The sequence below is a fragment of the Dermacentor silvarum genome, chromosome 8, assembly GCF_013339745.2.
Source record: "Dermacentor silvarum isolate Dsil-2018 chromosome 8, BIME_Dsil_1.4, whole genome shotgun sequence".
In the NCBI taxonomy this organism is placed as follows: domain Eukaryota; kingdom Metazoa; phylum Arthropoda; class Arachnida; order Ixodida; family Ixodidae; genus Dermacentor; species Dermacentor silvarum.
Genome location: NC_051161.1, coordinates 142275422 through 142291377, shown reverse-complemented (window position 1 = coordinate 142291377; position 15956 = coordinate 142275422). Strand labels below are relative to the sequence as shown.

Sequence of the window (15956 nt, the reverse complement as noted above, 5' to 3'; positions counted from 1 at the left end):
CAAGGATATCTGTCTTGCTACGGTACGAAGTAAAACAAGGACACGCAGACATTCGGTTTGTATGTCTTATTATTTCTCTAAACTCTAATTTGTCCATTAAAGCAACACATGAAAAAAATAACTGATGTTGCGCTGAATAATTCTCGAAGTCACATGTGACTGTGTGTGACGTCCCAGCACTGCCATTTACGCAGGTGCACTTGTGCAACTAACATCAACTGTCCGGCTGGGAGCGCAGTGCCCGCGAGGCGAAGGGCACACGGAGTTTAGTTTGAAATTTCAGCTCTTTTCGGGGCATGTAGTGGGGTAATACTTTGCAGATATGAACGTTAGCGCGCACTGTATGCACTGCGCTTTTCAGCTCAAAAGGGCCAGACCTGGTGAGGGGCTCTTCAAATGGCAATTTTCTATTGCTTAGAAAAGCTTTGCTTTCCAGATTTCTTCCAGAAAACAGAAGGAATATTTTGTTTTTATGGCAGGTAGTGTTTGTGGGTTATTGTCAGCTTGTTATGGCCAATCTGTGTAACAGGCAAAGGCGGAGACTGCGCATCACGTGACTCAGCGCCGCTGCATGCGGTCCTTGCAGACAGTAAAGAGCGGGTGCCTTTTCACTGTAGGGTTCGGTGTCGTTTGCTGCATGTCATAAGTTCTCAAATCAAAAGGCCCAAGGCAAGTTTGTGCAAGTAAACATTCACTGACTAATTAAATTACTAAGCATGGTGTCACGCGCACACTGGCAAACATGAAGAGATCTCTGCAAACACTGGCTGTCACGATGCTGGCGTGATGACTAGTGCAAACAGAGGGGAGCAAATGTGCCTGTCGCTTCGTCTCCAAAACTTGTGATCATGTGACCTCCAGCATTAGGTGTGCAGGAAGACTGTGCACATGCAGCCACCAGCTATCTTGGCTCGCCCAGGCTTTGCACCCACTGGAGATTACCTCCAGACGTGGTGCAGGCGGCGCATGCAATCAGCTGCACGAATGGTAGTGCGCTACCATGGCTGGGCTACTTATTTATTTATTTATTTAATTTATAGTACCCTCAGGGCTTACAATGAAGCATTACAGAGGGGAGGGGCTAAAGATACAGATAATTATACAAAAAGGAGAAAGGAAAACAAGAATAATAATCAGATGACAGCGCACGGTATAATGTATAAATAACGCAAGTAGGAGCGACACAATAAGCATAATATTATGGTAACAAAAAAATTAATTATACAAAGGAAAAACAGAAAACTTCGGTAATATAGATAAACTATAAATGGTAGGCTTTGAAGGTTTATAAACTATAAAAGGGGAGGCTTTGAAAGTAGGTGGCCTAGAGTGAAAGGGGGGCTACAGCCCCCCTTTCACTCTAGGCTACCTACCTTCAAAGCCTCCCCCAGCATACGCTTGATCACGTTTCGCAGGCTCACCCCCCTGCCCTCTTGCACTGACGAAACTATTGCCAAGGTTCTGACATGGCGGACAATACATTTTTTTCCGGCTCTGAAAATTGCTTTCGGTGCCTTTAACATACAAGACATGGCCTTTGAGATTGGCTACCGTTACTCCGCACTACATAAGCATGGCTTCAAGATTGGCTACTACTACTTCGAACTGCCGCATGGCCCGTGGCCTTCCCAAGTTCTTTACCCATGCGACAGATGATGCAGCAGTGTTTCCTTCACACCACATTCCTGCACACGCACTTCGAGCGACCTGATTACCCCATTCACAATGGAATTTTTGCTGCTCGAACTCTTTATGCAGAATGGCACGTGCGAATAATGACTCCTGCCTCGGCCAACATATTTAGTTTCTTGCTAGATTTATAGCCATGAAAGGTCCAAGTAAATGCTTGAAATAGTTGGAAATGTTGTTACATCAAAACCATGTCTAGAAATTACTTTGTTAAGCCGTGAAAAATAAAATACATAGCTTTCTATAGAGCTAAGATCGGGAAACGAAAATAGTTTGTTACACCAGAGGTTTCGCTAAATCGCAGTTTGTTATATCGAGGCTTCACTGTACACAGTAGATATTCAATTTCTGAATCAAATTATTTGTACTATTTGATTTGTATTATTTGCGTTTTCACACACCACAAGAAGAAGGTGATGCCTGTAATACAGATTAAACTAACTGTATCAGGGTGTCTACCAAGTTGACATTTTCAGATTCCCTGAGTTTTCCAGGTTTTCCCTGAGTGATTTTGCTAAATTCCCTGAGTGAAACGGAACTTTCTTTTACATCAAGATGGGCTGACACCATGTTGCCTGATGCTGTCACTCTTTAGTAAGTATGTTAAAAAAAATGCTAAGCATCAATTGCGATAGCAAATTAGTAGAGAGCTATACGGAGTAAGGATAGTAGTTTTATCAGCTGTATAAACTTAGACATGCAGCAGCACCAGCAATGTGCCGAACTGTTGTCGACGCCGTCGGCGTTTTGCCCGCGTTCGTACCGAACGCGCACGACGCTGGTGATGTTGCCTGTGCCTCTGGGGGCGGCTCGGAAGTTTTCGACGAGATCAGAACGGGACACTCGTCGAGCAGCGTCCGAAGTCTTTACCACCTTCTCGCCTCACCACATTTTATATAAATACACATTTGGTGGCGCAGCTAAACGTCGCCTCCCCTCCCTCCCTCCATTGCCGCAACTTTCGTTCCCTTTCAATTAAATTACAGCTAATTTAGGGACGGGCAAATAGTGGATTTGAGGTTCGAAGCGAATAGTGATTTGGTCAAATAGTTTCGAATCGAATAGTTTGAACAGTATATATCACATATTACAGCAAAACCTAGTTAATTCGAATTTCACGGGATTGAAAAAAAATGTCCGAATTATCAGGGTATGCAGAAAACAATAAGCAAATGCTTACTACGTCAGCACGATTTTATTAGTATAATGGATGAGCAAATCCTTTCGCTATTTAGGACAAAAGCAGTGCGGAAGCTGCAATTCTCGTCATCTCGTGACTGATTGGCTCTCGCAGCGGCGATCGAGGCCTCGCGACTTCCTTCGCAGCACGGCTGCGGCGCGCGCCATCATTTGCGACACGCTTTGCACTACCGCGCGCACATCCCGATAATTTTTTCGCCAGTAAGCTCAACGCCAACGGATCGCACGTCCATCGTGATGTAGCCGGTGCGCTTCATCCTCGACAGCTTTGCCCCGAGTCAAACCTGCTTGTCGCAACCGCGGCCGCTATCGACACGATTATGAACGGCGACTTTGCTGTGCTTAAGGGTATGGCCACGATAGAGGCAAAAACGCCCGCGTGATGCCGCGAGCGGCAACGCATCATGACGAGCGCGGAAAAAGCGGCAGGAATCGGGGGTTTTACGAAAGGCTTGCCGAGTGTGCCGAGAGCGACGAGGGTGACGTCACGGAGCCAATGGCAACCGGACCTCCGCCGCTCCGCGCCGGGTTATCAATCGACGATTGTCGTCTCTCGCGGTTTTATAGAGGGATTTCTGGACGCTGTCCCATCGCACCCTTTTCGCTCACGGTGATTCCGCGTTCCGAGAGCGCGCGAGATCATATCGCGCTGCCGCGCGGCGAGACGAGATTGCCACGGTGGACTTCGCGGCAAGGCGCTGACGCGCGGCACCTTGCCGCTAGTGTGGACGTACCCGGCGGACGCACGCACCGAGTCAGAACGAAACTACCGTTCACTGCAACAACTTCAGACGAAATCGCGGTCGCTATCTATGCGATCATGGATGGCCACTACGCAGCTCTTTAGGCACGCGGCCGACGTGCGTATTGAGTCAAAACGAAACTAAACGAAACCGCTGCGAAAGAAACCGCGGCAGCTATCGACGCGATGATGGGTGGCGACTATGAAATCCCGCGGCCAACGCGTTGTTATGCGCGACGGTAAACGCAATAAAGGCACAAATAGGCACGAAGCGTTCCGTCGTTGCTGTCATTCACGTACGATTTCCGCTGCTGACTATAGCTGTGCGGACTCCGCCGCTTCGTTTCGGTTGTGCGCTAGCGCCGTTTCTGCTCTTCGGCGTCGCACATTTCAGGCTCTTTAATGCAAAAACCTTTAGCCTTCGAGATTTATGGTTGATGTATGGCAGCCATGACGTGAAGCATAGCCTCCGAGATGTGCACCGACCGTCCGTGGCTTTTGGCTGCCTACTCGGGACCGCTGAATAATTCGAAAATATTGAATCCATGAATTCGAATCGAAGCGAATAACGAACATAGAATTATTCAATGAAATATTCGTCAATACCCTATATTCGCCCATCCCTACAGTAATTTTCCCTGATAGAGGCACAAATTCCCTGAGTTTTCCCTGAGTTTTTCCAGAATATTCAAAATCCCTGAGAATTCCCTGTTTTCCCGGTTTCCCGGTTGGTAGACACCCTGTGTATGTTAGCAGCAACCTAAAGAAGCGTCCGGCATTTATTGTATTGCTTCTAAGTTGTAATGAGTAAACTTTTTACCCCTTTATAAGTCGACAAAAAATCTAGAAATGCATTCAGAAAATGACACTTTTTATTGCACATCTGGACAACATCTGGATAGAAAATTTTTTGCAGATTCGAAATATACAGTAGAACCTCGTTGATACGATCACATTATGCACACTTTCCCAGCACCAATGTTAGCGATCGAGAATACAACAAAGAATTAGCCAATCCAGTTACACTTCTTTTTTACTAGTTAATACGTTTCTGGAAAACACGACCTTTCGGCACCAATGTTCAATAAATTGCTAAACTGCAATCTTATGATACATTTTACAGCCGCTAAATCCCATATAAACAAGAAAAGGCACAAGGCGTGCGTGATCGAGAATTGTAGCTGCCTGCAACGGCATCTTCCTCACAATAATCGCTCGCCTGTGGCACGCGTCGGCATCTCGTGCTGCAACTATTAGTGCAACGCTTCGCATTACGTAGATGTCGACTACAGTTGAGTCTGAAATTTTTTTTGTGACGGCTCATCGTATGTTTACCCGGTTAGTACGTTTCTTGCATTTTTTTTCATAGTAAATTCAGAACATTTGTCTGAAAATAGACAAATGTAAAACGAAGAGGCACTGGCGGCAGGCTTCACCCATCAGCGTCTCAGAGTGCAAGTACCTTGGCGTTTACTTCACATCGAAACTTAAATGGAACGTACACATTCAGCATTCAATATCTAAGGGAAGTAAAATGTTGTTTTTTATTCGTAGAACTTTTAAATCAGCATCCAAAGATGTTAAAGAAACACTTTATTTTTTGCATGTAAGATCTATCCTCGAATACGCCTTTATGATTTGGGACCCATATCAGGAATATTTAATTCAAGTAATAGAAAAACTTCAAAATCAGGCTGCACGCTTCGTCTCCAATAGTTACAACCCGTTCGATAGTGTCACTGAAATAGAAGCATTGCTGGGCTGGGAAATGTTAATCACCAGAAGAAAAAAATTGAGACTCAAGTTCTTCCACCGTATCTTCTATAATCAAACAGGCATTGATAGCCGCAACTACCTATCGGAGCCAACTTATGTCTCGAATCGACTCGACCACTCAAAGAAGGTGTGTGAATACACCTGCAATACTAACCGAATGCTGAATCATTTTGCTGAATCATTCTTTCCACATACGGCGAAAGACTGGAATTTGTTGCCGGAAGAATGTGTTTCAGTGTCTGATAATCATGATTTTTTTTCGCGCCTGTGTTTGTGACAATGCATTACTGCCTTAACTTTGTTTAAATTTTCTATTACGCCTGAAAATGTTGACTCATTGTATGTTCCACCTTGATGTTAGTTTGCATTGTGTATTTATTCTTTATTTCTGTGAATGATTTAACATATCTTTATCTAACTGCCCCCCCCCCCCCCCCCTGCGATAATGCCTTCGAGCAACGCAGGTATTCTGTAAATAAATAAATAAATCCAAATTCGTTCACCGCCACACCGTATCAAAACTATCGTCGTAGTCAGTGATATAGTAGCCGACTGATTTTCCAGACTTCGCAGGGACTGAAAAATAGTCCGAAAAATCGAGCAGTCCAAAAAACCGAACAGTCCAAAAAACTCGCCCCCCCCCCCCCCCCAAGAGAAAAAAATTATGAGGCTTAGAGCGGCTTAAGAAAAATGTCGCAGTTTCGCCCAAAAGGCGGAGCATCGTTTGCGATAGCCAATTAATAGACAGCGATACGAAGTAAGGATGTGAGTTTTATTGGCCCTATAAAGTTGTAAATATGCGCTTACTAACTGAATAAGCACGGTGTCACGCACACACAGATTACATGAACACATCTCGCTCAATGACCGCGGGCAAATTGACCTCCACGCTGTCTCTTCTCTCGCTTCAACGCGAATGTCGAAAAAAAAAAAAAAGAAAAAAAAATGCCGCATACGAAGCTACTGGCACTCGGCGCACGCCCTTTGTACCCACCGTAGATCGCGGGGACACACTTCGGCCACATAGCAGATCGCTTTCAAGATACGGTGCCTGCGCGGCAGCTCTGTCAGCAGCAGCCGCAAGAGCTGAATGCAACTACCCACCGTCTCCGACGCCTTTCTCTCTCGCGTGCATGAGATTAAATTGCGGTTGCCGGCTGACCCTCGCAAGCTTTCACCCGCACACAGCGTACGGCGCAACCGAACCTTAAAAAACAAAAACAAACAAAAAAATACCCCGGATTCAGCTTAAGTGATATGACGATAGTGCCGAGCTGACCGAACAAAAAAAAAAGCAAGTGCCACTTTTTGGAACGTTTTGTCGGCCAAGGAAGAGCGGGCGTGCGTCTACTAATCCTGAAGGCTATACAGGGGGGCACTGAAAGCCAAGCCCGGCCAAGCCAGCGGAAAATCCAACATGGCAGCCTCCAAGATCGGGTAGCGTGGCTCGGAGCGAGCGATTTAGTCCGGAAAATCGAACATTGGCACTTATATTTGTTCGAAAAATCGGTCGCGAAAATGCATTAGCTCTATGGGAATCCTGCCGGTACATCTATGAAGTCCGGAATATCCAACAAGTCCGAATTTTTGGAGTCCGAAAAATCCGTCGGCTACTGTAGTTGTCACTGTCAGAGTCACTGGATGCGTCTATAGCACTGAAAACACTGCCACCACTGTCAATGCTTTCATGGTTTCATCCTTATAGAAGGCATTGCTTTTTTAAAAACTTTGTGCGCAATAGCTGGGACACCTTGCATCATAGGTCACCATATTCTGAGTTTTTCTTTTTTTCTTTTGTACTTAGCTTGTTAACATAGCTACTCAGAACGCATATCCATACAGACCTTTGTCAAGTTTGTATGCATCAATCGGAGTAATGAATCTCATGCTGCCGCTACTGCTGGCAACACCCATACCTTGGACAGGACAAAGTTCCCCAGCCAGCGGACACAGTCGACGTAGTTTCGATGAATGTCGCGAGTGGTGAAGTCGGGATAGTGTTGCCGCACTGTAGGAAATGGCCTGGGATAAGAAAGAAAACAGGGGAAGATAAATGTGACAAATACATGCAGTCTGGGGAGAAAATCTGATAAATAAAGGTTTGATGACTGAGAAACAAAAATTATGCAGACACCACACACTGTGCGAATCAATGCCATGCCAAGCATTTTGCTATCCAGCATAGTTTGGAGTGTTGCGGAGCATTAGCAGACGAACCAAGGGGTTTGCCCAAGAACACATGCAACCGAGCAATTGCATGTGTTTGATGACAGCAGAAAGACGCACGGCAATTGAGAGCAGCTATGATGGCATACCGAATAATTTCTCGTAGGGGTGTGCAAATACTGAAATATCATCCAGTAGAATCGAATAGTGAACATCTGAATAATTCAATTATCGAATACCTACTGTTCGATTTTTCAAGTATTCGATACATTCATTGTAGAGACCCACGCAGTGCCACATGTCGCCGGCTCTGTGAAGCCCCTCGTACTCGATGTGGCCCAAGCAAGCATTTAATTCATTTTCGGTGCAAATGGAGCGCCAAGCGCAGTGCGGACGGAATGCCCCGGCTGACGCAGCAGTAAACTTTGTCCCTGTGAGTGCTTCCCGCAGCGCCCTGATGCCGCGATCGCACACACAGCGCCCGAACGTCGCAATTAGCGAAACAGCACCGCATCGGCCGGGGTCACCTCTGTCGATACAAGATTCGTTTAGGTTGATTGGATCGATTGAAATGATAACGCAAAGCGGGCTGAGGGAATGGCAACAAATGGAGCGTGTATTTTGTAAAGTGCAAAAGCATGTTCGAAGATTGGGCCAATTAGCTGTCGATAGGCACACCTGTCGTGTTGGACACGCGATGACGATGTTCATGCTGCTTGAAAAACCGTTACTCTAACTCTCCCACGTGATCTCGGGGACCAATTACCCATGAGCCACCTGCACAAACAAAGCGGCAAGCCTTCCGTGACAGCTCACGGCCCGTTACCACATCAACCAGTGGCAAATTCTCGTCACGGCGACGGTGCCTAGGCCATTAGGCCTAATCAGCACTGCTTCATCGGGCGTCATGCCAAATCGACGCAGATTTATTCGCAGCAGCTGCATTACACTCAGAAAGCCGACAAACCGCTTAGTAAACGAAAGTGAGTGCACAGGACAGCAACAGCATTGTTCATGGCCACCATCTTTGTGACACACCATACAGCAGCCTGTCATTTCTGGCGCCGTTCGTAGACACACATTGGTCTCTTCTTGTATTACACGCCTTCCGTTGGCAATTTTAAACGCCCGATGGCAATTGGCACCCCATGGCAATTTTAAACTTCAGTACCATCGGTTTTTGGAGCAACCGGTCACGACTAGCTTTGGATTTACACGGTGAGTGCGATGCGAAAGTGTCACGATCTGGTAGCATGCATTTGTGCAGACGGAGGATGAACAAAAAGGGAGGGGTAGAGTCACTGTGCAAGCTTGTCGTGATCATCCAAATTTCATAATCTTTGAAAAGTGGCAAATCCCTCCGAACCTGACGATGAAACAGCGCAGATGGCACCTGCTCTTTACCGTCGGCTCCAGCATACAGCATACATGCAGCATACAAACACCTATGCGCCTAAACCAATTTTAGGGCCCCAACACGTCATAGCCTCAATCTTTTGATAGCAAATGCACATCTCAAAGGCCATGCTTTTGCTGGCGGAAACTGAAAATATGTCATAGGTGTCGCCCCGGCACTTTGGGCAGCCAATCCCATCGTCAAGCCACCAAGCCAAGCGACATGAAAAGTCAACATCGCCACTTGGGCAGCGCGAGGTGGCATTTCGCAACGCATGATGCGGAAACGGTCCCACAGTTGCGATGCAACAGCGGGGTTACCAATGCATTGGGTCCTATAGGAGCTAAAGTGCATTTACTGGCCGAAAACGACGTAACAGCCAGAAAAACGCAGCACCCAGGAACGTAACAATGGGGTTCTATTGAATAGTGAGGAAGTGCCTGCAAGGAGCGAGGCCACGAAAGGACATTAAGCATGATGTTCCTTGGCATATGTCATGTCCGTGTCGTTATTCTTGTGAGCTCTTAAATACAACAGTATCACCTAAACATGAGGTCAGAGATCGCTGTATTTTTTCATGCATAAATAAAGCAACAAAAGTGAGCGCAAAAAGGGAAAACTAGTGTTGCAATTCATTCCTGCAGTCACGTGAAGCGCAGGGAGCACTCCTATAGCTGACACGAATTTGAATTGCTGGTGCGCTTGTTTGGCGTACATTTTGGCACAAGCGAGCTGCGCACTTCGCATGTTTCGAGGCTGCCATTTCAAGATCTGCCTGGTTATCTCGAGTTTCTTCCATTGCTGCATCCTAGCTGCTGTCTTAAGGGAGATAAGGTTGTGATTTGTGCAAGATAAGGAAACCCGTTTACGCTTCTTTGCAGCGGTGAATCTACTTCGTATCGTGCAATCTGACGGGTGCAAAGGTACTGAAGTTTAAAATTGCCATCGGGCGCCAATTGCCATCGGGCGTTTAAAATTGCCAACGGAAGGCGTGTAATACAGTTAAACCTGGATATAACGAAATTGACAAATTCCCGAAAAACTTCGTTATAAAGAGGATTTCGTTATATGCAGATTCGGCACAAAAATTCGAAAAAGAAACGCTTACCGTGTTTACTCGATTCTAACGCGCCCTTAATTGTAATGCGTAGCCGTTTTCCGTTTTCGTCAAGGCACTCATCCCTGGAATGTCACACCAGGTACCGGATGCGTGGACGCGCGTCGTTTCGCACAAGCGCGAGGCATCGGAAACGAAGAGCGAGCGTCATGATGCCGTCGTAGCGTAGTATAGTGTTGCAGTGGAACCCCGCTGTTATGTTCCCAGGGGCTCGGTTTTCCCGGCTGTTACGTCGTTTTCAGCCGGTCCCGGCACAGCTCCCATAGAACCCAATGCAATGGTAACCCCGCTGTTGCGTCGCAACTGTGGGACCGTTCCCGCATCATACGTTGCGAACTGCCACCGCGCCGGCCCGAGCGGCCATTTTGACTTTTCATGTCGCTTAGCTTGGTAGCTTGACGATGGCATTGGCTGCCCAAAGTGCCGGGGGCGACAACTATGACGTATTTTCGGTTTCCGCCAGCAAAGTATGGCCCTTAACTGAGATCCGTATTTGCTATATAAAGATGATGCCTATGACGCGTTGTGGCCCTAAAATTGGTTTTGGCTCATAGATATTCTGTATTAGGTCCAAGGACGATAACGCAGTCGCCGCGCGCCGTATGCTGTATGTGCGAGTGAAAACGTGCGAGGGCAGCCGACGACCGTGTCTAAATCTCGCGCGCGCAAGAGCGCGCCTTGTTCCGTTGCGCTCGAGGCACCGGCGAGGGAGCGACGGGGGAGGGATAGTGGGGCGGCGTTGTACTGTACTATGGCATCAACTGCGTACTGCGCGGCGGCGCGCGGTCGCACGGGCCGTATCTTGAAAGCGATCTGCGTTGGGGCAGAGTCTATAGCAGTGTAGGTGCGTCGGCGCCTCGTAGCTTTGTGCGTATTGTGTGTTCTCGGGGCTCAGTTTGCATTGAAGCGATAGACAACAGCATGAAGGTCACTTCGCTCGCTTCTCCAGCGGCGCTTCCACATGCTGCCAGCGTTTGACAGCGCGTGTCCGCGCTCATCGAGTGTGATGTGTCACAGCGTGTACCAGCGCGTCGGCAACATCAACTGGAAAAGGAGAGAGTGCCGGCTTGCCGGGCTAGGCCAGCTGCAGCAAGCGGCAGGATCAGGTTTGAATGATGGGAGGGGGAAAGGTCACGCCCGCGGCGGCAAGATCGCCGGGTCGAGGAATGCAGGCCCGCATCGCACATGCACGCACACGCACGCACGCACACATGCGCTCACTTCGCATTCAGTCGCGGCGGAGAAGGTGCTTCCGGTTGCTGCTCGTGCAAAAATGTCAAAATTTGGGGCGAAATCTCTAGGTTGTCGGAGGGGAAATTCGTTATATCGAGGGGGTCTCCTGCTGCCACTTCGTTACGTAGAGGTCTCAAATACATGTGCTTCTATGGAGTACGGCGGGGAATAGAAAAACTTCGTTATATCCAGGAATTCGTTATATGAAGGTTCGTTATAAGCAGGTTTAACTGTACAGAGATAAGGCTACCAATGGAAGCGAATGCTGCTGATCTTGCTGAAGCGGCAAGACTGGGTCACGTGTGATGGCCAACTCCTGATAAAGTTACAAGGTGTTTGAAAACGGCTGACAAGTTGCAGATATTGCACAAAAAAAAGCTTTTTCTTTAAGGGGGAGGGGGGGGGACACACAGGGATGGAGTTAAGGCAGAGTGACATGGTTGCAGACATGGCCTGACAAAAGCCAGTGTCTGGAGCTACTGGAGCGCTGGGGCCTCATGCCAGCTCTGCAGGGAATAGCTCGGTGGCGCGATGGTTTATGTCATCCGCCACAATGCGAAAAGTGGTTCGCAACATCCGAAATTTGGCACATTATAAGCTAATGGACTTGCGCCAGGGCTTTTGAAAAATTCCTATCATCTAGTAATTCATATCACACGTGATCACTGAGACTCTACTGTAGATATTTCTTGTTGGATTACGAGGGCCCATGGGCTTCAGCTGCATTTACATTGACTTCTAAATATTCTTTTGCTAATTTCGAGGCTCAAAGATGTCGAAAACATTTAATTTTCTAGAGAAACAACCTAGCCATGCACCAATATAAAATTCAATCAAATTATGTTGCACAATGGTTCCCACGCTGCACATTTGGCCATGAGGGATGTCATTGTGGAAGGTGCGGGATTGATTTCGACCACCTGGGAATCTGAAACGCATATCCAAATGGCAGCATACAGACACTTTTGAATCTCGCTTGCGTTGGAATGCGCTGACATTGCTGGAAATCGAACCCATGTTTGCATGGAAGGAGGATGCCATAGGCAATGAGCCACAGTGGCAAGTCCATGTGAAATGCATTAATAAACAAAACAGAGGGCGCAATTCCATCTCCGTGCACGTCTCAACCACTAGAAAGTAAACTGTAGAGTCAAATAATTTTTTTTTTCTGCTGCTGTAATGAATATGCACATCACAGTTTAGACAGTCTGATGCAACACAGGCAAGGAATGACACAACTGTAAACAAAGAATGAAGAAGATGGAAAGGATTACGCAATGTAGACAAATTAATAGGAAAGCCGAAATGGGGGAAAAAAATGCAACCTCTGTGACTTGGAGGGGCAGTAGACGTGAGATTCCCGGATGGCCTTGTGGAACTGTTCCGTGTCCAGCTTCCAGAGCTTCAGGGAATGGTCCATGCCACAGGACATGATTTTCTGGCCCAACAGGTCAAAGTCCTGCAAGCATGCGTGTCCAAAACATGCCTTCTTTGCACACCCTCTATGCCTATGGACCATCTTAGTCTGGCTAACGAAATCTGAAAATGCCGATTGTGACGGTGACACAAAATTTTTACAGCTAAGCTGTTACTGCAATTACAAGCACTCGAAAACGTTATTAGGTGTATTTTCACAGTGTCCTAGGAGATATAAATAATTCATGTAGTTCATATTTAGAAGAAATTGGGGGATCGTTAGGAAGTGTGTGTAGGCAAATTGCGAAGTCTGTGGGTAAGTGGCAATCGCTAAACCTTACTTTTTGCCTGTTTATATGCATTATATGAAATACTTGCACCCAGTTTGTGCCCGGCTTGCACCCAGCTTTGGGAGAACCAAAGGCAGTAGCAGTTCTATATTTGCAGAGAACAGGGGCCATGTTATGGGTAAAGCGTACAGAATGTTTGACAGTGGCGCACCGACGGGGGGGGGATTCGGGGGTTGTAACCCCCCCCGAGGCTGACTTAACCCCCCCCCCCTTTTGTTTAACCCCTTTTCTTTCCTTACGCATTTGAGTACTGCAACTAAGATGTAAGGTGCGCAATCGTCTGCACACTCGCAAAAAGCCCTTTTTTGACAATTTCCCGTGAAGAAATCGAAATTAGTGCTGTAAAGATGGTATTGGCAAACTGTCAACCCCCCCCCCCCCCGGCAGAGATCCTGGGTGCGCTACTGATGTTTGAAGTGTGTAGGTTCATTCTGTGCGTCAAAAACTATTAGTGAACTCGCTACCTCCCTAATTTCATGTGTTGGTTTTCCCAATCTCCTCAGAGAACTAAAGAGGCACATTGTTTATATTTCATTGAAATAGGAAGCATGTTGCAGGGTGATGAACAGTGCAGTGAACAATCATATAAACCAGCATTGACAAGATTCCTGTAAGAATGTCATTCCAAAACAGTACCGACCTTAGGAACTTAAAGCATGGTTTGGCAGCTCAAGAAACTCGAAAGGCAAGCTCAAAGACTAAAAAAAAAAAAAAAGATTTACACACCGCGCTGAGAACTTCGTCCCGGTGTCCCTCGACTCCGCCGAACACAGCAATGCACTGGTCTGTCTTGACATTCCACAGTCGCAAAGTGTGGTCTGGAAGGAATGGCAAAAAGGTTGTAGTACCGCAGCTAGACATCTGTCTTTGTCATGAGGTGTCTTTCCATAAACCATCTCTTCATTAAGTTTTTTTTTATACTTCCAGCTCTATTTCGCTTCCGCAAGCTTGACCTTGCCCACAAGGTCAACGTACCCTATTTTAAAACCATCGCAGGCTCACAATCGTTTGTTCCCAGAACCAGAAGGGGCTGGGATAAATTGTCTACTGCCATAGCAAATACTATACCTGACACTATTTCTTTTAAAAATGTGCTATAGCTCCTCTATCATTGCATATTTCTCAAATATTTTTACCTGAAATGCATTATCTATATGGTATTGTGCTTTTATTCTTGTTTTATTTCGTTCGCCATGCACGCCCCACCCCTCTTAGCATATGTATACACTGATGATACAACACATAAATAAATAAACCACTTCCATAGAGACAATCTGAGCTCCTCAAGCGTTTACTTGCTGCCAATTTAATGAACAAGCTCAACACATCTAAAGAAGCTACGACAGTCAATAAAGGCCTCAAGGTGACTTGAGCGTGTCCGTTGCTCAGCGCTGCTACACAATACATGGCGTATCGAGCTTGCCAAACAAAAATTACCTAAACAGAGGCTTTTCTTGTTGTTGCTGAACATGAAATGCTCAACTTTAAAATAGTGATATGATAGTGGTGTTGACTCGTGTAAAATACTATGTTTTCATGTGTCCCACACAAAAAAAAGACTTCAAAGGACACAGCAGCTTCACAATAATAGTGTTGCTTTGACAAAAGCAAAAGTCTTCTATGTTTGTTCAAGACTATGCACACATTTCTTTGTTATAAAAAGCAAGTTAGAAATGGTACGTGTGCAGCAAGATCCTTCTCCTTTATCACAAACAATGGCTTTTTCAGGAAAATTCAGTGCACGGCAATCATTTTGCAATTCTCCGCAGAAGTGAATTGGAGAACACTGTGCCACCTGCAAGGTCAAAACAGCTTTGTGAAAAGCTGGTTCCTTGAAGGGAGAACTAGAAGTGGGTGCATTCTCAAGATTCCTAAAAAATTCATGTGAAATTCACACCAAGTTCACGCCATACATGAGATGCATCGAATTAATGAAATACACACCATCAATGGATCTAAAATTATAGGCCAAGTCTTATTGCAGCAGTTTCTAAATATTCATCTTGCGAAATGCACAGCCTCTAGTCATAAGTCACAAAGGACACTCACCTTTACTGACAGACAACAGAAGGTTGACATCGTGGGGATGAAATTTGAGCTCGTTGATGGCATTCCCGTGGCCAATGTAGTGCTGCATTTAAATTAGCACAAACACAGGCAGTATTTTGCATAACATTGCGTTGTTGAGTTCATGGCCTTAGGTAAATGCATATCCTTTTCATTATCAATACAGTGTGCAAGAAACAGCATGTACATCGCACCTGTGGTGGCAGAGATGTCTCCAATGTTACATAACAGCACAGCATCCTTACACATTGCAGTTGCATTGCATTATAAGCTCTAGCAGTTATGTGGGCCTTTAACTAATGCACATGGGCTTAGCGTTAACGTGCTACTAATGGCAATTACGTTTATTAATGCACGTCACAAAACTGCAGCATCTGAACTCAGGACACAGGGAAAAACACACAGACACAATGACGACTGGGAAATGAGAGGTAGATCAGCCTTCCGTTTTTACAGTTAAAACTTGCTATAACAAACGTTAAGGAGAAGCCAAAATTTATTCATGAGAACTATTGTCTATATGCCGGCGAGGAGGAGGGAGCTGCACTGAGTTACTACTGGGTAAGCTGAAGCTGATGCAAAAGCCTAGTTTCGGCCTGATTTTGGCCCAAAAGAACATTTCGGCGTCATTGGCCTGAAATAATCAGTAAATATTCATTACGAACCAAAACAAGGTTTGTTTATCCATTTCACAAAAATATTCGTTTTGTTAAAATTACATTTTAAATGCATCAGTTTCTACGAAAATGTCAAGAGAAATTAAGATCACTCATGATACCCATTAGTTTGTTTAATCCCATTTCG

The 15956-nt window shown here is 46.0% G+C and overlaps 3 protein-coding genes across 9 annotated transcripts in view; 1 reads left to right on the top strand and 2 right to left on the bottom strand.

The window, feature by feature from the left end:
• LOC119461739 (polycomb protein eed) overlaps positions 1 to 15956 on the bottom strand; it is a 208630-nt gene that overhangs the window by 11942 nt on the left and 180732 nt on the right. The window lies entirely within an intron of this gene.
• LOC119461742 (NADH dehydrogenase [ubiquinone] 1 alpha subcomplex assembly factor 4) overlaps positions 1 to 15956 on the top strand; it is a 158528-nt gene that overhangs the window by 23882 nt on the left and 118690 nt on the right. The gene's annotated exons all lie outside the window — the stretch shown is intronic.
• LOC125947408 (polycomb protein eed-like) overlaps positions 1 to 15956 on the bottom strand; it is a 48919-nt gene that overhangs the window by 11942 nt on the left and 21021 nt on the right. For both annotated transcript variants that reach the window (XM_049672077.1, XM_049672078.1), the window contains exons 6-9: positions 15135 to 15216; positions 13812 to 13903; positions 12645 to 12778; positions 7324 to 7429 (exon numbers count right to left, since the gene is read on the bottom strand). In XM_049672077.1, coding sequence (XP_049528034.1) covers positions 7324 to 7429; positions 12645 to 12778; positions 13812 to 13903; positions 15135 to 15216 — 414 coding nt within the window. The remainder of the gene's footprint in view (positions 1 to 7323; positions 7430 to 12644; positions 12779 to 13811; positions 13904 to 15134; positions 15217 to 15956) is intronic.